Here is a 20,930-nt window from a genome sequence, read left to right on the forward strand (position 1 = left end):
AATCCATACTCTGGTATGCTAAGTAAGTACTTGATAGAGTTTGACAGGAAGAACGCATTGATTCTCCGGCAACAGGTGGGAAGTGCACTTGTTCAAGTGCAGCGACAGGAGAAGTGACAAGTGACAGTGACAGGGAAGTCGAGGTGTGCATGGATACTGTATGTAACAGTAAGTACTCAGTAGTAAGATTGGATCTGTGGCGGCGATGACTAAGGAACTCCCCCCAATGGCACCAATCAGACCACCGCATACCTCGAACTGCGGCAAGCCTTCCCCCCTCCAAGGCTCCCAGGTTCTGGGCTCCAGGCTCTCTTCATCTCTGGACTAACTTACAGACGCAGAGGCAGCAAGCATCGAGTCTTTCCACACTGCAGCATCCCATCCACTCACTCTCATTCATCTCACTTTCCTCCCTTTCTAACTGAACTAAGTACTACTACTCCGTACCTACACTCTACCAAACTCCTACTTTCTCCCTCACCTCCAGTCATTCTTTCAACCATCCTTCCTTTCTTCTCCTTACACAACATTTGCCTCTTCATTTCTTCTTTCTCCCCTTCGTTCACCCTCCCTCACACTTTCCTCCCTCCCCAACATTAGTTTCCTATTCTATTCTTCTTTCTCTTTAGTTTTTTCCAGTTTAGTCTGTTAGTTAGATCATACCTTATCACGGGCGCATTAGCTCGCCTTCCTCCAATCTCCGGACCACCACCATTATTCCGTCGCAGATTCCTTAGGCTTTCCCGCCTCCCCTGCTCTTCATGTCTCAGGAGGTGGGCAATCATTGATGTTTCGAAAAAAAGGAAAAACTCCCTGCTGAGTTTCTCTGGTGACTGGTGATCACCTTGAACCTCAACTGGACGTGTCCTAAATCAATTGTGGTCAATTCCCTTGCCATTCGCATTCCTCCAACCACTTCTGTCTTGGTTCCCCGCTCGCTTCTCGATCGCGGCGATAGTCTCGCTCCGCTCTCGAGTCGCAATGCTGCTCAAACCCGCCACGCCGCTTACTATCCTCCTGCTGGTCGCATTTGTTCTCCTTCTTATTTCCGTCATCTCAACCCCCATTATCAAAGGCATTCCCCTGGCTACCTTTGAGAATGTCGACTATGGTGTCTTCGGTTACTGCAAAGGTGACCAGTGTACCAGCATCCATGTTGGTTATGCCGACGGTTCGTTGCCTATATCTCTTCTCCTCGGCGCATTTTTTCCCGCCCTCAGATAGGGTTGATGATATCGGTCGCTTACAGATACTTACTCCTGGTCTCTCAGATAACATCATTACAACCAACTCGAGTAGCAGCGAATTCAACATCCCTCCCAGTACTCGGAAGTCGCTTTCGGCCATCTTGATTGTCCATCCTATCGCAGCGTTCCTCACTCTCATTTGTCTTTGCTTGGCTGCAGCAGCGCACTTTCACGCCCCGTCGCATTCGCCGCGATACCTTTTGGTTCTGCTTATCCTACTCCTCCCCACGCTACTTGTGTCTTTACTAGCGTTCCTTGTCGATATCTTACTGTTCGTTCCGCATCTCAAATGGGGAGGATGGATCGTGCTTGTGGCCACCATTTTGCTGGTCACTTGCGGTGTGGTCACTTGTGCAATGCGCCGGACACTGGTGAGCCGCAAGGCGAGAAAAAGACGTATTGCGGAGAACGCTGAAATGAGTGGGGAGAATTTCTACAACCGCCAGAACGCAGCAACAGCAGCAGCAGCAGGAGGGTTAAGTCAGCCTGACAGCTTCAATGTTGATGTCAAAGAACCGGTTGTTACTGGCTCGCCTCCGACTTCTGATGTCGGTCCCACGTTTACTACATTTCGTACGACGACCCATGACAGTGACGATGACCGCACTCCTTTGAACGCTCGCAATCCGCCTAGCGATACTGTATCGCCCACTGCGCCATATACCAACATGCACGGTGACGGATTGGCTTATAATGCTCCACCGGACCGGATCGAGAACTCCTCTCCTGCTGTCCAAGGACCTGGCCCGCGGATGCGCCCCGGACCCCCTGACGCTCGACTTCACAATCAGTACTCTGATGGCAGTATGGGCTCACGACGAGCTCCTTTTCCTCCGGGCTCTGCACCCCGCGGACGTGGTGGGTATGGACCGCGAGGAGGCTACGGTCGTGGCGGGCACTATGGGCCCGGACCACGAGGGCCTAATCTGGGCGGGTCGATGAGAGGTGGACACCCAGGAGCGATGGGACGAGGCTACCGTGGCCCACCTCCTCCTGTTGGTTATGGACCTTCGCCTGGACCTCGACCAATCCCGCCTCCACAGGACGGATATGATTATCGTGGCCCAGCACCCTCATCTGGTCCTCATCGCCAGCCATCTCCAGGTCCGATCGGGATGGCCGTATCTGCGGACTACGAGGCGGCCGGACAGGCAATCGAAATGCAGCCACAGCCAAGACGACTGGGTTCCGCCGATCCTATGTCGCATGAGATGACGTCGGACCCTCAACCGCATGCGCTGTCAGCAGATGGATATCCGGAGCCCATCAGCCCTACCAGCCTTTATAGTCGGACACCGTAAGCTATTTCTTTGCTCAATGAAGATTTTTGAATGTGTTTGAGTGTGTTCTAATCGTCCACAGTTCATATAACCACCCACGTGCTGGCTGGGCACAAGCAGAAGCTCCCGCTCAGCACTCGACGCCGCGTGTGCAAGGCTACGGCTCACAACATGCACGATCCCCTTCAACAGATTATTTTGAGGATGCGGATCCTAGATTCGTGAATCCCAACGAGTCGGCAGCGGGTAACGCACGGCTGCCTCCTGCTCTGACACCAGGTGCCATTGGTGAGCGGAAACCGACGGATAATTCGGCTGAGCCTCCTCACTCACCCACTACTAGTGAAGTAAGCCACTTCACTTCCATCTCTCAGCGGCCTATCAACCCTCGCTGGCGTCCGCCCCCCGTTCCGGCTCAACAGAAGCATGATGTTTTACTGGAGAACAATCCGGATTTTGATCTTCATGCGGGCGCTGGACGAGGAGGGCTTGCCGGAGTAGGAAGTCGGATGCCGCCACTGTCAATACCTCGAGACGCCTCAAGATATCCCATTCCATGAACATAATATAAACTCTGCGTTACACCGTGTCTCCCTCCTTGCGGTTGTCCGGATACGGGCACCCTCCGGAAATTCACGAAGCTAGTCACGGGACAGGATCTCCCTTGGGGCTGAAGAGCCCTTGTGTCGTGCCTGCGCAGCATGGCATTTGCATATAAGCGCATTGCGTCTGTAGCTGTGGTTTTTACGAGTCGGTAATGAAGAAAACGGGTGTACATTCACAACAGGGAACCTGACTCCGTGCGGACTGTTGGTGGTTTCAAGTTATGATTGTTATGTTATTCCCATAGGCATGATTGCTATGTTTCTCTTTGTCATTAATTGTGACCAAGCATACGTGATGAAACCTGCAATCTCTATTCTCATAACGTAACTGGGTAGTGTGTTGATGGTGGCAAGCCTGTTGAGTGTTTGCTCAGTTGGTTGTCTCGTGTCTCCCACCTCAGAACTACTATCCATGACATCATGAATGCAGTCATCAGCAGCATTCCGGGCATCTTGGCCACCCTTTCTGCCTGGGAGCCTCTGTGCAGATCTCTGTGCGGAATTGAAAACCAAGAATGGATATCAAACTGCCCAGCGTGGCTGAGCACTTGAAGAAGCCAAGCTGCATGGTCATTGGCGGCCGAGCTCCTCGCAGATCAACCTCTCATTTTGCGCTAGAGTCGCGTTTATCTTCCTATAGCATGAAGGCCCGAGAAAAAGAAGGAAACGAGAGCAGCAGCACCCAGAGCCTTGAACTCTAGGGGATGAAACTCTCGTGAGCAGGTTCTAGCCACTGTCTCATCTGTCTCGTGACCTGTCCCATTGGAGAATGCTGACAACCCAAGTGTCTCGTTTGTCGGCATCTAAAGGATTGATGTCTGAACATCTCGAATGAGAACGAGGAACACATCCAGACAACTCGTATCTGCCAAGATCCCGCTGGCTCTCCCGGTCAGCTTTGGCCCAATTCTTTCAAGTTGGAGCTTGGCTTCATCGTGATCGACAGACGGCCAGAGCCTCCCGGGGCTTGGACGCGATTGACGCAGCCAAGTTGCGAGCCCGTGCCAAGGGTCTGCCAAGCGACTCATACTGGCAGGCAAGATGATATGTCCAAGATCATGCAAGCCGAGACCGCGATTGCTGTCGTCTGATTGATTTGAACATGGTGTATCCATCTCAAAATCCATGTGTCGCGCCACGATGATGCGGGTATGCGATGGACATTGGGCTGATATCTGAAACTGCTGCTTCGGCGGTGTACCACGACATTCGCGTCTTCTGGTAGGTATGCATCTGTCGAGACGAAAAAAATACGGACACATGGTTGCACTGATTCTGATCAGGACCTTGGCGTGGAGAACTCTGGTGGGGATGGAAAAAGTTGTGTCCAAGGCCGCTGTATAAGGGGATGATCGTGGTTCTGACTCCAAGGATGGAGGCAGCAATCCCTCAATCACTCTATTTCTCCACCCGAGATCAAATTCGGTTGCCTGTTTCACTCCATCATGCATCAATCCCCCGCCGATGACATTCGGCCCGCTCCCGCCGCTGTCACGGCTTATTCCAGACATCTGCAATTCAGTGAGGACCGAGGCGGCCGTTGGTCCTCAGGCAACAGCACGATCGTCTCCCTAAACCAGTCCCATGATGGTGACAAGATGACTGTAATGGCTAGGATAGCTCGTCATCTCCAGGCTGATATTGATCTCGCTTATGCTGATCTACCACTAATCGTCTGCGGCTTCGTGAGTGGCCTGGTAGATGGCCTATCCTTCAATGCCTGGGGTAGCTTCTCTAGCATGCAAACTGGTATGTGGCCGCCATGGCATATTTCCTTCTACTCCTCGTATACAGTATCGTTCCACGTCACGCTTGCTTCAGTCCCATAACTCTCTACTTTTTAGGAAACACCGTCTTCATTGCCCTTGGGGCCTCAGGGCAACCCAAATACCCAGCCTATCTGTGGGCCAAATCCCTCATTGCGCTTTGCACCTTCATTGTCAGCAACATCCTCTTCATCCAAGCTTCTCGACTGCTCGGCCCACCCCGCCGCCGCTCCTCCCTCATGCTTTCCTTCGCCGTCCAGTCCGTCTGCCTCTTGGTCGCCGCCCTCCTCGTGGAGCGCAAGATCGTCTCACCGCGACCGGAGGACCCTCGCGCCCCAATTCAATGGATGCAGATCATCCCTATCTCTTTCCTGGCTTTCCAGGCGGGCGGGCAGGTCTGTGCAACTCGCATCTTGGAGTTTGACGAAATTCCCACCGTGGTGCTGACCAGCCTGCTGTGTGATCTCCTCGTCGACCCTAACCTGTTCGCCCGGAAGAACCCCAAGCGAGACCGTCGGATCGGGGCCTTTGTAGCCTTATTTCTGGGCGCTATGACCGCTGGCGGTCTTTCCAAGGTCGCTCGCCTGGCGAGCAGCTTATGGTTTGCCTTTGGGTTGAAGGTCATGGTTACCGGGGCATGGATGGTTTGGAAGACAAAAGGGAGCGGGAGGGTGGGGAAGGGTGGAGCAAGTATCGTTTGATGCTGTCAATTTTGCCTTGCACTGGAACTCTTCTGGGTGTTCCGTCTCCTTTTTGAATGTTCCTGACGAATTATGATCTTCTATGTATGCCATTGATTTAACGGGAGGTCTGATGGACATCGCAGTAAGAGTCCCAAGAGTCGCCTTGATCGCTTTCTCTCCGGTCTCTTTCGAAGGAGTACCACGAGGACAGACCTGCTGGCTTGAGGCTTTCTAAGCCCGTGCTCCTGTCCGGGTCACTACCACAATTTAAAGTATTGTTGTTACGACTTGGAAGGACTAACGTCTTTCACGAGAGTATTGTTCAAATCCTTGAACCTGAGTGAGTAGAACCTGTAGCCCAACAACTATCATGTAATTATCCTTGCTTAGGCCCTCCTAGAGCTGTCAAGCCAGCAATTTGCCGATGAAAACCAGGGTTGAGCGCACGACCAGTGGATGCAGTGCGGAGTGTGGGTGAAGGGAGGTGATATCCTCTCCCCCTTCGTCGGTCTGCTTTCCCGCGATTGGACGAATCACTTGACATTGCGTACTTGCAGCATGTGGCTACCCACGATTCTGGGTCAATCTCAGTACTGAGTTCATCTTCCCTCTTCTCTATCATTGTACCTATACCCCTACTATAGAGCAAGTTTCACTCGCCAGCAGTAAGAAAAGACCCGCGGGTACTTCCCGGGAAGAGATTCGGACCAGAACATCCCAATCATCTTGCATGCATCATGTTAAATGTTACGGTGAAATTCCAATGGTATCAATCAGTAATAGAGGCGAGACGCTCGCTTATCACAACCATACTACCAAGACGGTCAGATCAGATCCTCCAGCCACTTACGCAGTAGACGCTGTTGTAGGGCTGAATAGAGATCAGACCCACTCTGCTCTCCAGGGGCCCAGACTGTCTAATAAAGACGAACCCCACCCTCCATGGCGGCTTTTATGCATGTTGACGACGACGGGCTATTTGATTCATTTCAAGTAGTAGTACGATATTGGCTCTGAATGCTGTACGGTTTTTCGTCTGCCAGTTGGGTTCGAGGCTGTGGACTTTTGCTGGGGACAGAATCCGTAGTTAGTAGGAGAATCCATCCATGGAGTAGATGGATTGTGGAGTCGGAAGATTAAGCGGTTGAAGGTTCCACTCACTGCCCCCCCCCCTCCCCCCCAACCCTTTGGAGGCTTAGCCATCGATCCACACATGTCCTGTTTACCCTTGACTACTGTATCTCTTTGCTGTGCAAAACGTCTAGTATACTTGATTGATATTACTGGGGATTTAATCGAGTATATAATTTTCCCCATAATACTCACTATACTCATTGTTAGATGATCGATAACGTCATCCACAGAAAGCATGAGTTGAAGAATTTGGTGGCAGCGCGCGGCTTTTGTCACCGCCACGTAAAATGGCACTAAAAATACCCCGTGCCCAGCCACGCGCTAACCCAGTCGGGCAAAGAATTTACAGGGCGGGCAGTCAAGAACGCGTACTACTAACTTTGGTAGGCAACACAGAGGAGACAAAAAGAAAGAGAGCCCAGACTGTCCTGATAAATAGTCGGGTGCCTCTCAGTACGACGCCTGTGGCGGTTCCTCCTAACCCCCAGTGCACTAAGTACAAACCACAGAGGGAACATCAAGGTTCTCTTCCACAACCACCATGGCGCCGTCTTACATGCTGCTCGATCAAAGGGCTTACCACCCAGCCGGACCGCATCTAATGAAACGTGATCTAAGCGTCACTCATGCTCAGGCCGTGACCCTTGGGGTGATGGGCGCATATGTCGTTGTCATCGCATTACTCTGGAACTTGCCTTATCTTCGCTATTCGCTCTGGCCCTTCAAGGTGAGATCAACAACCCTAAAGATATCCTCTGCGAATCCACTTTCTAGCTTCTTCCTTTTCTTCCTCTTCGGCTTGCTGACTGCGACTCCCCCCCGGTCGGTTACAGATGCTGGTCATCGCCTTCCACGAGTTCGGCCACGCCATCACCGCATGCTGCACCGGTGGCCGCGTTAAAAGCATCTCCCTGGATCCGCACGAAGGTGGAGTCACGCACATGTCCGGCGGAATCAGCGCCGTGACCCTGCCAGCCGGCTATCTGGGCTCGTCGATCATCGGATCGTTGCTGATATTCGCCGGGTTCGATATCGTCGCCAGCAAGGTGGCCAGTATTGTATTGGGGGTGTGCTTCTTGCTGACCCTCTGGTGGGCACGCAAGGATTGGCTCACGATCGTCACCATTCTTCTGGCGGTGGGACTGCTGGTTGCGTGCTGGTTTATTGCCCACGGGCAGGCGCTTAAATGGGTGGTGGTAGGTTTCTCTTTTGGCTGTCATGCCATGAAGGATTGGCTGACTGAATGCGCATGCAGCTCTTTATTGGTGTCATGTCTGCGCTCTATAGCGTTTGGGATATTGTAAGCCTTCCCTTTCCCCCCCCTCGAGTCTACGCCGCTCGTGCTTTCTCCTGGATGCTAACGCACGCTGTTTCTGTAGTGTGATGACTTGATCCTTCGCAAAGTCAACACTTCGGACGCCAGCCAGTTTGCCAAGAGGTATGGTGGCTCGTCGCAGTGCTGGGGAGTTCTCTGGTCCTTCGTCTCCCTCGCCTTCATCGCGATCGCAATCATTGCTGCTATAGCAGCGTTCCGTGAATCGTTCACTCAGCAGGAGAAGGACTCCCAGCACTTTATCCCGACCCGCTGATTTGGACTTGCACAAGTTCGTTTTGTATTGCTACTCTGATGACTTATGAGCTTTTGCGCGTCGAATACCCCCATCGGAAAGGAACGTCGGCAGTTGTGCATCTGGCCGTGTTGGTGTTTTATTAGCGTTTTGTCTTTGCATCTGCTGGGCAGATGAGAATGATTAGTGTTATGACCTAGATAGTAAGCTTCCAAGTTAAGTTGTTGCAATGCTGCATTCGATCTTCAGGGCAACTCATGGTGCCAGTTGACGGGCCATATCCAGTGCAGTGGATGCCCGAGGCAGCCACATCCGTAAATCCGGACCCCATCAACATCTGCTCATGCCATCCATGATCCAATCACACTCTCACTTCAGGATTCACTTCCCCCTCGGGGACTCCTGAAAGATGCAGTGTTCGACTACACCAACAGTAAAATTCCTACCATCCGAAGATGCCAGCTTCAGAAGTCACACACACAAAATCGCCCGGGGGTGGAAATTCCAAGACTCCGTCCTGCGTGGTCTGTAACAGACGCAAAGTCAAATGCGACCGCCAGAATCCTTGTTCTGCGTGCACCAAGAACGGAGTCGAGTGCATATATCGAGCACATTTGCCTCCACGACGACGGAAGAGACAGCGCTCCGATGCAGTACGGAGCCCAGCCCATCGGCATCGCCCCAATCCTTCCAGGCAAGATCCAGGCTCTGCTGGGCCCGGTGGCCGACATGGACCGCTCTCGCCAACCGCCACGTCTAATGCATCTCTCGCGCCTACTACGAATGAGTCGGGTGTGTTGATTGCAGGAGGAGGAAAGTCGGTCTATGTTGATGGGTAGGTGGGAACGGAAGTACCAACGGCAGTAGCTGACTGGTCGCCTAGGAATATGTGGTCAAGTATTCGGACGGAGGTATGGAACGATCCACTTTCCCTATGTCTTCGTGCTTGAATCCATTGACCGTGGCTAATTGCTCTAGCTGCCTCCTGCGGATGATGTATTAGGTGATGCCTCAGTTTATAGCGACTCCAGCACGTCTTTGCAGGGGCTAGATGATGAGTCTTCTCTTATCTTGGGTGGAAAGACAAAGACACGAGTCACCAGCTTACATCCTGGCGCTTTGCATATCTTCATGCTATGGCAGGTCTTCCTGGAAAACGTGAACCCTTTGATCAAGATTCTGCATGGCCCTACCGTTCAGCAGCAGCTTATCAACATCTCAGGAGACTTGAGCACTGTACCGAAAGGCCTGGAAGCGCTTATGTTCTCTATCTACTGTATTTCCCTAATTTCGATGACCTCAGAAGAGGTACAGAAAGCTTTCGGCGAGAGCAAGACCATTCTTTTGTCTAGATTCCGCCGTGGGGCCCGACTTGCTCTGTCGAATGCGGGCATTCTACGCACGTCGGAAATTGTGGTCCTCCAGGCGTTTCTGTTGTATCTGGTACGTATCTTCTCTGGTGAATGTTCTCCTTGCCCTGAGCGGCGCTTCCGAATGTTGTGTACCACTCTCCAAATCAGCTCGAGGAAAATCTCTGACATTATACTCGTAGCTCTCGATGCGCGGTTTTTCCGATCCACACTCGATCTGGTGTTTGTGCGGTGTTGCTATCCGGTTGGCGCAACGGATCGGGCTGCATCGCGATGGTTCGCATTACGGCCTCTCGATTTTTGAGACCGAAATGCGTCGACGACTCTGGCTTCAACTAAGCATATTGGACGCCACAACGGCTCAACAGACAGGGGTTTCTGCCCAGGTATCCGTGATGGATGCGGATGTGCAGCGTCCAGCGAATGTCAATGATTGCGATCTCGATCCTCGGATGACGGACAAACCTCGCGAACACACTGGAGCCACCGAAATGATCTTCTGCCTGGCACGTTGTGAGTTTGGCGATTGGATTACTCGGTGGTCCAAATCTTCAACCGTCCTCCAAGCGAGCCAGCGCTTCCTGAGTAGCCCTACCATATCGCTCGCGGAGAAGGATCGAGCAATCGATGAGCTTTGCCAGATATTTGATACGAATTATCTCAAGTATTGCGATAACTCGATTCCGCTTCACCAGATGACGATCATTGTGATTCATTCCGTCACCTCTCTACTACGATTTACTGCGCACCATCCTCGGCAATATGCCAATCATGATAGTTATGAACCATCAGCGGAACGAGACAAGATATTCTCGATATGCTTGCGTGTGGCTGAGGGCTGTGATCTTGTTCAAACGAGCGGTATCACCCAGCGATACAGGTGGCATGTACAGAACCATATTCCCTGGACACCGCTGGTCCACATACTCTACGAGTTGCGACACCGTGTTGACGAAGAAGAATCGCGCAAGGCATGGCTCTTGATTGATCGCATCTGCAGCCAACATTTTCACGATCTGAAAGGCCGACAGAGGACGGCTTTCAGTGTGGCTTTGCAGAACCTGATTTTGAAGTCTTGGAATGCGCATACAGCGGAGCGAGCTCGTTGCAATCGGCCTCCCTTGTCGTGCCCTGCTATAGTTTCGGAACTCGATTCCATGCGGGGCAAGCAATCTTCTGGCGACATCGCATTGAATACTCACGGAGAGGCTCCAATGGGCGCTAGCACCCATGGTCAGAATCAGCTCGACGCCGCAGTCTTCCCTCATGAGCTTGGGACCCTTGATGTGGATCAGGCTAGCAAGTTTAGCCCGCTGGACTGGAATCAGTGGGATCGACTGATTGAAGATTTTCAGTACCAGTACACCGATGATGGCGAGCCCCACCTCAACATGTACGGATAATGGTCGCCCTTGTTTCAGCGTGCAGGACACGGTGCCCACTGTGACGATAGCCGACTCCACTGATCGCGTCGCGGATCGATGGACGGGAACAGGGTACATGGCCGTCCTTGTTGTGTAAAGATTCTGGTTCAATGAGAGTCTGAAGCAAAACTGACCAATTGCTTATTTCGGCCTCTACACCGGCACAGAAAAATGCTGCCCTTTCGAATTCTGTTCTATCTTGGGCCATGGAGACCGAAGTTGGCGAGAGCGTTGATCGGGGAGGCAAGTAGGGTCCACTCAATGAAGATCGGCCCCTCTGATTTCATCCGGCTAAGCATTTGCCCTCGACGCAGCTGGGGCAGCTGATTAATCACAAAATCACAACTCTCTCTCTCTTTCGAAATGAGTGCCAAGCGACTTTCTTTAGCATCGGCTCAAGGTGAAGACTTGATTGTCTGAATTTCTGTCGACAATGAGCCATTTTCTGGAACATCTGCGCCAAGTTGTGCGGCAAGCCAGGCGGCATCCGTCTTCCCAGCGTCCCAGGAAATCACCCATGTAAGTCGCATGGCTCAGAGCTCGGTGACCAGCCATTCTGACTCAATAATAGAACGTCGAAACCTGCGAATAGCACTCCGGCTATCTGGGAGAAGCTTCCTGTGGACGTTCTAGTCAAGATCCTGGTCCAATGCGACCTGGAAGAGATCCATTCCTTCTCGGCGACATGCCGCCTTTTACACCAGCGCATCTATAGCATTGAGCCTACTATAGCCAAGGCCTATCTCCAACGCCGGAGGCGCGAGGATCGATATACCGCTCCGCTAAATCAAGAGAGTCGCATCGCTGCTGGTGATGACCTCACCTTCATATCCGACCTCTTCCCGCCGCCACCTCCCCACTACACCCCGAGTGGTACGCTGCAAGAATCCCCCGACTATTCGTTCGGGTACCTGACCGATCTCGCGCGGTGCTGGCGGACATGCATCCGGCTGTCTTTTTACCTCGCTGAGTACCTCGTCCAGCATTACCTGGAGACCAACTCGGTAGCCCGGGAATTGTGGGCCTCCTCCAAGACAGAGAAGGAGTATGTGTATAGCAAGGGCGTCGGTGCGCTGCAAGCCCGCCTGCTTCCGTCCATGTATGTTCCTTATCTGGATTTTGCTGTTAGGTGCTCCGTTAATAACAGCCCACGCAGAGCCTACCTCGTCTACTTTCTAGAATCCTGCGCCGACACAACCACCCCGACGCACTCGCTCGACCTGCAGGAACGCATCCTGCAGGCACCCCCCTTCACGGATGCAGAGGTGCTCCTCTCCACCCACCACACCATGCACACCCTCATCCACACGGTCCGCCACCTGATGGCCCCAGACATCCCCTACACCTCGTCCCCAACATGGGTGAGCCTCCTGCTCACCACATCGACGCTCGAACGCATCGTGGATCTGTTCGCTGCTGTCGCTGCAGATTCCCAGCCCGAAGCCCAGACGAAGAAGAAGTGTGAACACAATCAACCACACCAGCATCACGATCGAACGCAGGCGCAAGCGCACAACAATTCCCACAAACAACCCCATCACGAACCCAATCCCAGCTCCCCCCACTCCCACTCCCACCACACCTCCACCAGCTCATCCCACTGGTCCCACCGCATGGACTTCCTCTGGCAGATGCGCCGCGACTACGGCGACTTCCTGGCCTCCCTGGTTGGACCCGACCACCACCACCACCACGAGGACCTAGACCTGGACACCGGCCACTCGCGCATGGTGCCCCGTTTGCAGGCGATCTGGTTTGAGGCGGCGGAGCGCGAGATCCAGGCGAGGGGTCTGGGCGGGCATGCGCCGGAGGTGGTGTCGGTCTTGCATGGGGGTGGACCGCGCTTAGGGTGTGCAGTTTGTTGTTCGTAGATTTCATTGTCCGGTGGTTTTTTTGCGGGGGTGTATGCTCCGCTCAGCCCAGCTCAGCTATATTATACTCTTGCCTTAGAGACTACACAATCCCCTTAAACTGACACTATACTCTTCCCTTAGAGAGATTATCCTCTTGCCTTCATATGCTATACTCTTACTTTGAAAACTATATATATACACTTTAGCTGGCCCGGAACTGATGCAATGACTCAGGGCGCGACTAAATGTAAAGTCGGGACAATGAACCTCATTTCAATGGAAAAGGGTGGTATTGGTATTGGTATGGTATTGAGTCTAACAACCGACACAGACACAGACACAGACAGACACTCGTGACATTATGCGTAGAGGTCATGCAGAAGATGATTCAGCAATCGAATCAAATCATGAAGAAACGAAACAGGAGAAACTCAGGCTGGGTAGTAGTAGAAGCAAAGCCCTGAGTCAAACGAAGGGACAAAAGAAAAGAAGAAAATAAAAGATTTTGCACAGGGAAGATCTAGCCATGGCCAAAATGATGATATTGGACAGAAGCAAGAGTTTAACAACGACAACAACACCTGCCGATTGCGACAGGCATGCACACACGCACACCACCCTGAAAATTAAAAAAAAAAAGGTGGGGGAAGTGGGCTACATGATTCCGTTCAGGCACAGCGAGATACGAATATGGACCTGATATTAATACATTATATGGGCGGGAAATGGAAGGAAAAGGGAAAGGGCGTGTCTATCCTGATATCAACACCCAGAGAAGGAAAAAGATCTAGATAGGTGGGGTTAGTTTAGTGTATTGGACGATATGCAGGGTAGAAAGAACTGAACGAACCATTAGAATGCCAAACATCTTCGCGATGAGCCAGCGGTTGCCCGAGACTCGGGTCCAGTATTTCATCAGCTCGCGCTGCGCCCCCTGCACGTTGTCCACCACATCCTCAGTGTTCTCGTCGATGCGCTGGATCATTTCCGATTGCTCGCTGACCATCTGGGCTAGTTGCCCGAAGATCCCGCCCAGCTCGCTGATGGTCCGCTCAATGGCGTCGATGGCTTCGCCGCGGCCCTGGATGTAGGCATTATTGGTCTGCGCTTCTTCCATCACGAGGAGTTGTTGGTCCGAGTGTATCGACGGTCGGCCCAGGGGCGACGGGTTGGTGGGTTCCAGGGTCAGCAAATCCGAGGCGCCGCCTGGTTGCGGCGTGCGACGGCCGGAAGGGTTGTATAGCGGGGAATCGGAGCGCTGCGGATCGAGGGCCGTGTGCGACTTTTGCGAGACCGACGAGACAAAGTTCTCTGTGCGGGAGCGCGACGCTTGAATGTTCTTCGTGCGCACTTCGAGCACGTCCTTGAAGTTGGCGCCGACGTCGGCCAGTTTGCCTTGCAGCATCACAACCACCTGCAGAAAGGAAAAAACTCCTGGTCAGCTTCGCAGTCGGACTGTGTTAGGCATGGTGCACCGAGAACATACATTGTCATTGTGTTCGCCCTCCTGGTCGGCCTTGGAGCGATTGCTCTTGGGATGTTGGGAGAGAGTGAGCGCTTGCAACGAGGCGATCTGCTGGTTCAGGGATGCGAGGTCTTGTTTGATGACATAGGTCAACTCGGAGATCTCGACCGGTCTGTCATCGAAGAGTGTCTTGCGCTTGGCCACTAGGTTCCCATTACCACCAAGTCAGCTTCGTTTAGCAGTGCCTCAGATGGTCAACTCACACTCAGCCAGTCGTTGCAACTTGGCGGTCGTCGCCGTGATCCCGCGTCCAATCTCCACGGCCCTCCGCGCAAACTCCGACCGTCGCTTCCCCGGATGCTGTGCATCTGCGGACCCGTTGGCTTGTCGACGTTGTGAATCTGACAGGAGCGCCTGGCGCTGAGGGCCGACTTTGTGGGAGGCTAAGCGTTTCTGGGCTTGGCCTAAAATGGCGTGAAACTCGCCCGTGCGATCTTGGATGGAGTGGACAGCCATTGTGCGAGTATGTGAGAGTCGTTGGGGATAGGTGGTGGATGGGGAGGTCGATCCAGCTAAGATGGAGCTGGTTGTGGAGAGTGTAAGCGAGGTATAATGTCTGCACTCCAAGATTGTACTCAAGGACACCAATGGCCGGATCTAGAACAAATGGTCGGGGTGATACTATGGGGGGGGGAGGGGGGAGGAACGTATACGGCACGGAGTCCGGACTAATCGATAAGGAGGCAACTGGAGACGTGTCCGTTCGTTTTCGTCAGGGCAGAGACAGGGGCTGAGGATAAGGTGACAGCACGTTGCGAGTGGAGAGGAGAGATGTGGTCACAAGATGAAAGAAACCGAGATTACAAGATGACCATTGTAGGCGACTAGAGGCTGATTGGGACAGAAATGCAATGGGGAAGAGAGCAGGAGAACAGACGGCGGCGGTGATGCAGCGACAGCCCCAACTGGCCGAATGCGGACTAGTGGTGAGTCCAGCCACGTGCACCCACCAGCCACCCCACATCTGCACTAGCCACTAGAGCTCCAGCCACTCGACTCCACACCAGCCACAGAGTCAATAGGCGGCCGTCAAACAAACCAATTAGAGTTAGAGTTCGAGTTGGGCGGAATCAGGGGCAGCAGGAGATCCGGTCCCCCCCTCCGCCCGCTGTTCCCGACTCTCCCTCCACCTCAACCCATTGCTTGCCTTAAAGACCTTCATAAAATTTATTACTTTCCAGTCACCTCATTAACCTTTTCTTGCGGTGGGATGGACGCCTGCTTATTTTCATCTACTGTTCAAAAATAACTCCTCGACCCCGTTCCCCGTCCATTCCGTCTGTTGTGTGCACCGCCCCTCTCTTGGCACACTGCCTCATTCCTCCTCCCACGTCATCTTCGCGAATCTTATTCTCTGCTACTCCCGCTCGACATCGCGCTCACCGCGCCTTGAATTGGGCCCAGTCTTTTGGACTCTCGCATCGCATCTAGGCAGCTGGACATGCCAATCATCACTCTCAGATATCTGCACTGTTGATGCCCAGAAGTCAGTTGACTAGTTGATCTAGTCAGTCGCAATGGCCCGTCCGTTTCAGCCTTATGAGCCCGAGCTACAAAAGCTGTAAGTCCATGGCAGTCACCAGTCCCCCGCCGTCCACTGGACTGTGCTTATATGTCCGATCCCCTCGATCTGCAGCTCCTCGAACACAGAAAGTCCCATGTCGCCAGTTCCGCCAGGAGAAACCCCTGTCTCGTTCAAACCCAACGTTAACCGGGCAAAGACAAAGCGCTGGGTAGAAGCAAAGAAGTATTCCTATGATGGCAACGATTGGGGCGACGATGAATACGGCGAGTACGATGACGACGAGCCTCCGCCGGTCCCGCAACACAACTTGAATCAAAGCACGAGCACGGGAGATCTTCCAAGTATGTTTACCAGGGATCCCTCCCGACCGCCACTGCCTTCAATGGATCGGTCGCGGTCCATGGATCATGTTGCAACTCTAGGGGCAGAATCAATTCGCGACCGATCTACAGAACCGACGGTCGTCGAGCCCGCGACGCGGACCGTTCCGATCGTTCGTCCGGTCGATATTTACAAGAGAATGAGATCTGAAAGCGCCGTGCCGCAAGATCGCAACGGCTCTCTCCAGCCAAGCGGAGGCCTTTCTGCCACTGCGACTGCGACTGTTCCGGGCCTCGCGTCTGACGAAATCCACCTACCATCCAGCAACCAAGCCGCGGCCGAGCCGAGTGGTTACAAGCCCTTTCGACCACAAGGCACCGTGGAGGGGGAGCAAGTGCAGCAACCACTTCAAGATACTCATGCCGCTGAGACATCCGAGACGATTTCACCCGCCATTCACCTTCCTGATGTGAAACGTCTTTCAAGCTTCGACCCCGACTTCTCGGGCGACTCATACTTCCCTTCGCCCCAGGTTCCAGAGCCTAAGCCCGAGCAACATCAACTGCAGCACAACCCATCTATGGGTTTCCGGTCTGTGGTTCATCAAGCCTTCGATGTGCCTGATACCCCCAGCACGACCGTTGACAGTGTCGCACGATCCAACAGCGATAGCACATCGGTAATCAGTCCCATCATCTCGGCCCCGACTCAGAGTGATATCAAGACACCTACGATTGCGGAAGAGCCCGATGAGAGTACACCTCCGCCGAAAGACGCAAGTAGCGGCTTAGTCTTCAAACCAGGTCACCGTCGAGACATTAGCCTTCCTAGCCCCAATAATAGCCCCTCGAGGACCACCAAGATCACCAGTATCCAAGACACACACCCGTCTGCAGCAGGTGAGGTATCTGTGGAAATACCGGTCGAGTCTTCCCTGGTTTCACAGTCGGACGAACAAGCGCCACAAAGAGACCCGGTGCCAGCAACAGCACCAGGCCCTGATCATCCCGCTCCTCTGAGTATTGGAGGTCATTCGGCGACATCGGCCCCATTACTCACACATGATGGTGTCCCCATCATCATACCTTCCATGAGCACCGACGATTCTCCCCAAGATACGGAGAGTGACCGCTTACGAAAGGAGATCATGCGCACATTGAGTCGCGAGAACACGCCCACAAAAGAGCAGGAAGAGGAGGAACCGGCAAGTAGGCCAGAGGCTGAACGTCAGGACAGCCTCATTCCAAGCGAGTACGAGAGGTATTGGAATGCGGCAGAGTCTACCGCAAGCCCCTTGACCCTTGACCAGACGAGCCCAGACTTTGCTGCTTCTCCGATTGCCCTTCAAGGCTCGACTGCTCAGGAAGTGTCCGCTGCTGTCCCAGAGCCTATCACATCCCCTGCAACGGAGACTTCGAAGCCGAAACTGACGCGACGCTTCTCATGGGAGTCTTCTTCATCTTCTGAAGAGCCTGCTCCGGCAGAACCGGTGCAGTCGCCTCTTGCTCCTATGCCAGGACAGTTCCCAGCTCCCAGTGAGACTCCAGTCCAGCCAATCACGGAGACTGACGCGATGGAATCCAGCCCGGCGGAAGCTGTGACAGCGGAGACCGTGTTTTCTGAAGAGTTCCAGAACCAGGCCCCTGAAAGTGTCAGCGCTGTGGGGAATGAGAAGCCCAAGCTGACCATAATGCCCCCGGTGCCAGACAATCGTAGTATTATCTCCGATGGACAGTTGCCTGAAGTATACAACGCCGAAGCCATTCCCGGCACCTATACGGACGATCCACCTGCTTTTGCTGACCACCAGATTCCCCGGTGGACTCCTACAGCGCCTGCATCCGTCGAGCCTACGCTACTTGGCTTCCGCGAGATTCTAGCGAAGAAGTCGTCGGAGGAACGGGTTCAGGCGTTCAACGAGACGCGAGCCAAGTTTGCAACCATTGACACCGGACTCAGCCACTGGATCCATGTCACCATTCAGACCCACCCCGAGCACACAGATGTGGTCGAGAAGAGCGCGAGACTTGCCCTTAGCGAGCCCAAGGCTGCAGTGCCTCGCAAGAAGTTCCCCAAATTATCGTCGCTTGGGAGTTTCGGTGCCTCACAGCTCGATGTTTCCTCGCCTTCTGGCTCTGGCCACGCGCGGCGACCGTCAGCTCCTCTGGGGGCGATGATGAACAAACAACAGGTGGAGCAACGGGGAAAGGAGCTGCTGCACTCTGCCGGGGTGCTGGGTGGCCGGGCAGGCGAGGCTGCCAAAGGTCTCTTCGCTAGAGGCCGGAGCAAGTTGAAGGGAGGACACTCTGACAAGGTAGATTCTTAATCTCTTTTGTGCCTGGGGGGCGGTGCTTGACAGCGAGTGGAGATTTTCATTTCTGATGTGTGACTATGCTTATTGATACCATGCCATAATTGAACATACTTCGATGATGTCTAGCTATGTCTTTTGTTCCCATCATTTGTGCTTCGGTTTATCGCCTCTAATACGGTGATGCGATGTAGGGGTTTCAAGCGTTTCGGGGATATCGCAGGCCTGTCCCACTCACCGAGCTGCAGGATGCAGCTGCTCTAGAAATGGCCGACTATGCACACACAAGCCACAAGCGACATACGGTGCATTTCGGAAGTCTGCCGCTCATCCAGCGCAAGTGGATGGTGAAGCGGAAGGAGACTCCTACTGAGGCAGCGAGTAGAGCACAGCTGGCGGCCCTCCGTGCTGGCGATGAAGGTCTCGAGGCCCATGATAGAAAGCATCCCAGTAATTCACCGCCAGACTTGACTGATGACCCCGGGGCGACCCGAATCCAGTTCGCAATCAATGGTGCGCCAATGACTACCGCTGCAGCTGGGACTGACCATGGGCGCGCTGCTCCGGACGAACAAAGAACGACGAGGGACAGCGTCGAGAACACTTCACGGGCGACCGGCATTCCCCCTGTACGCTTTGTCGAACACGGGCGCAATGCAAGCCGATTGTCAGTCTCGTCATTGGGCACTGCGGATGAGGCTGCCCTCAGTCTGGCGCTTAACAGTGAGTTCTCCCAGGCTAATGCAAGTGAAGACATAGTATTGATCTCCGCAGCGCACGCAGCCTCCTCCAGTCTCTCCCTCCCTTCTTCTATGGGCGGCATGGATACGCCTGCGACCGGCGAGGCTCGGTCCCTGACACCGAGTCGACTCCCTAACGGTCCTCATCAGCATTCTCAACCAAGCAATACCTCGTCCTGTCCTCCAAGTCGGACGGCCACTCCAGTGCCCCCCGCTCCCCCCGTCGTTGAGCACCATGACCAGACATCGTCGTCACATCCGACCCCCCAAGCCAGACTCGCCGCGATGAAAATGAGATACGGAGAGAAAATCCGAGACATCCGGCGTATTTCTATCGGAAGAGAGCCCGAGCAGAAGCCGGTTCCCCCGTATAAGAATGCATTAGGCCGACTGACGGTGAGTTGACTGGCTCCTTACATTAACTGTTCACCCGCTCACGGTGCCACGCAATAGGGTCTGCTACGTCCTCGCCGGGGCAATAATGCCAAATCTGTCAAGGTCGCAGATATCGACCACAGACCAGCAACCTCGGCTTCGATTCGTACACCGAAAGCTACTATACCCATCGGTCGTATTGAGCCAGTCCTCTCCCAGCCCGGCCCTGCCCGCTTCTACTCCGTCGATAACAGCTGTCTCAGCAACCACAGGCTCAACCCCGGAAATGTGCTCCCCGACCACGTACGCTCTACCTCCCTCACCCCGGACCCTCTCCGCCGGGCGCACGCTGTGCCCCCTCACGCCTCCGACCCGGCGATGCCTACTCGAACGACCAGCCAGACCACCAGCATCAGCAGCAGCAGCAGCCGCCGCCGCCGCTCCCCACTATCTCGCGGTCGCAACCCCGAACGCAGCTACACTATGAACCTCCAATTGCGGTCGCGCAGTCCCCGACCTTGTGCGCCCACGCCAGAGGAGAAGACGGCCTCGACGACGGATTTGAACGACCCTGCGCACAACCTGGGGATCTTCCGCACCCGGCCGCGAACCAGCCGCTCCGGCGACCAGGAACTCCCGTGGAAACTAAGCATCCCCGGGGGAGAAGACGAGGGGGAGCCGGGTGAGAATCCCGGGAGGGTCAGGAGAAAAGCGCATCGGGAGTCCTCGGAGATGTGGTCGGCGCGCATCACGGGGGAAGTGCTGAGCTGCATTGGCAACAACCGCATTCTCGTCGAGAAGAAACCAACGCAAGAACCGCCTCAAGCCGAACCTTCCGAGCTGCACAAGCAAGACACAGTCATCGCGGGCAGTACACCGCTCCTCAACCCGTATCCCAGCCCTAGACGCACCCTCCACCGCCGCGCAGTGTCCGGCAGCGCACCTGCCGCCGACCTTCAGATGCCGTCCCCGCCTTCGATGGCTTCACCGTCTCAACCTCCACCCCGCGCACCTTCCACAATCCTGGTCACGTCGCACGAGCCAGCAGTAGCAACCCAGCAAGACCAGGACCAGGAATCCGAAGCAGTCAACCCCCACCTCAAAACGAAGTCAGGCCCAGAGACGGAGATTAACCCCCTCGCCCCGCACCCGCCCCGCGCCATTGTCAATACCCCGATCGTCGAGCTGCCGGTCCCCGCGCGC

The 20,930-nt window shown here is 54.2% G+C and overlaps 7 protein-coding genes across 7 annotated transcripts; 6 read left to right on the forward strand and 1 right to left on the reverse strand.

Moving 5' to 3' along the window:
* Window positions 1–850: 850 nt before the first annotated feature.
* Window positions 851–3,367, forward strand: BP01DRAFT_198976 (putative pH signal transduction protein PalI). Its single transcript, XM_025571012.1, has 2 exons — window positions 851–2,544; window positions 2,610–3,367. The coding sequence occupies exons 1-2, from the start codon at window positions 1,100–1,102 to the stop codon at window positions 3,085–3,087; spliced, it is 1,923 nt and encodes a 640-aa protein (XP_025433825.1). The 5' UTR covers window positions 851–1,099; the 3' UTR covers window positions 3,088–3,367.
* Window positions 3,368–4,577: 1,210 nt separating this feature from the next.
* Window positions 4,578–5,599, forward strand: BP01DRAFT_290594 (YoaK family protein; the record flags this gene model as incomplete). Its single annotated transcript, XM_025571615.1, has 2 exons — window positions 4,578–4,881; window positions 4,977–5,599. The coding sequence occupies 2 exons, from the start codon at window positions 4,578–4,580 to the stop codon at window positions 5,597–5,599; spliced, it is 927 nt and encodes a 308-aa protein (XP_025433826.1).
* A 1,481-nt stretch (window positions 5,600–7,080) lies between these two features.
* Window positions 7,081–8,531, forward strand: BP01DRAFT_354382 (M50 family metallopeptidase). Its single transcript, XM_025574407.1, has 4 exons — window positions 7,081–7,442; window positions 7,549–7,911; window positions 7,971–8,015; window positions 8,095–8,531. Exons 1-4 carry the CDS (start codon window positions 7,257–7,259, stop codon window positions 8,302–8,304), a joined length of 804 nt encoding a protein of 267 aa, XP_025433827.1. The 5' UTR covers window positions 7,081–7,256; the 3' UTR covers window positions 8,305–8,531.
* Window positions 8,532–8,738: 207 nt separating this feature from the next.
* On the forward strand, window positions 8,739–11,056 carry BP01DRAFT_290785 (Zn(II)2Cys6 transcription factor; the record flags this gene model as incomplete). The annotated part of the gene is made up of 4 exons (XM_025571622.1): window positions 8,739–9,118; window positions 9,167–9,194; window positions 9,262–9,726; window positions 9,836–11,056. 4 exons carry the CDS (start codon window positions 8,739–8,741, stop codon window positions 11,054–11,056), a joined length of 2,094 nt encoding a protein of 697 aa, XP_025433828.1.
* Window positions 11,057–11,510: 454 nt separating this feature from the next.
* BP01DRAFT_380407 (F-box protein) lies at window positions 11,511–12,948 on the forward strand (the record flags this gene model as incomplete). Its single annotated transcript, XM_025577221.1, has 3 exons — window positions 11,511–11,596; window positions 11,649–12,176; window positions 12,234–12,948. The coding sequence occupies 3 exons, from the start codon at window positions 11,511–11,513 to the stop codon at window positions 12,946–12,948; spliced, it is 1,329 nt and encodes a 442-aa protein (XP_025433829.1).
* A 276-nt stretch (window positions 12,949–13,224) lies between these two features.
* On the reverse strand, window positions 13,225–15,296 carry BP01DRAFT_389752 (t-SNARE syntaxin). Its single transcript, XM_025577943.1, has 4 exons — window positions 14,659–15,296; window positions 14,417–14,598; window positions 13,781–14,344; window positions 13,225–13,717 (listed from the first exon to the last, which is right to left on the reverse strand). Exons 1-4 carry the CDS (start codon window positions 14,909–14,911, stop codon window positions 13,682–13,684), a joined length of 1,035 nt encoding a protein of 344 aa, XP_025433830.1. The 5' UTR covers window positions 14,912–15,296; the 3' UTR covers window positions 13,225–13,681.
* Window positions 15,297–15,602: 306 nt separating this feature from the next.
* On the forward strand, window positions 15,603–18,722 carry BP01DRAFT_354385 (uncharacterized protein). The gene is made up of 2 exons (XM_025574408.1): window positions 15,603–16,016; window positions 16,092–18,722. The coding sequence occupies exons 1-2, from the start codon at window positions 15,973–15,975 to the stop codon at window positions 18,625–18,627; spliced, it is 2,580 nt and encodes an 859-aa protein (XP_025433831.1). The 5' UTR covers window positions 15,603–15,972; the 3' UTR covers window positions 18,628–18,722.
* Window positions 18,723–20,930: the final 2,208 nt, after the last annotated feature.

The sequence above is a fragment of the Aspergillus saccharolyticus genome (genome assembly GCF_003184585.1).
Source record: "Aspergillus saccharolyticus JOP 1030-1 unplaced genomic scaffold BP01scaffold_6, whole genome shotgun sequence".
NCBI lineage: Eukaryota > Fungi > Ascomycota > Eurotiomycetes > Eurotiales > Aspergillaceae > Aspergillus > Aspergillus saccharolyticus.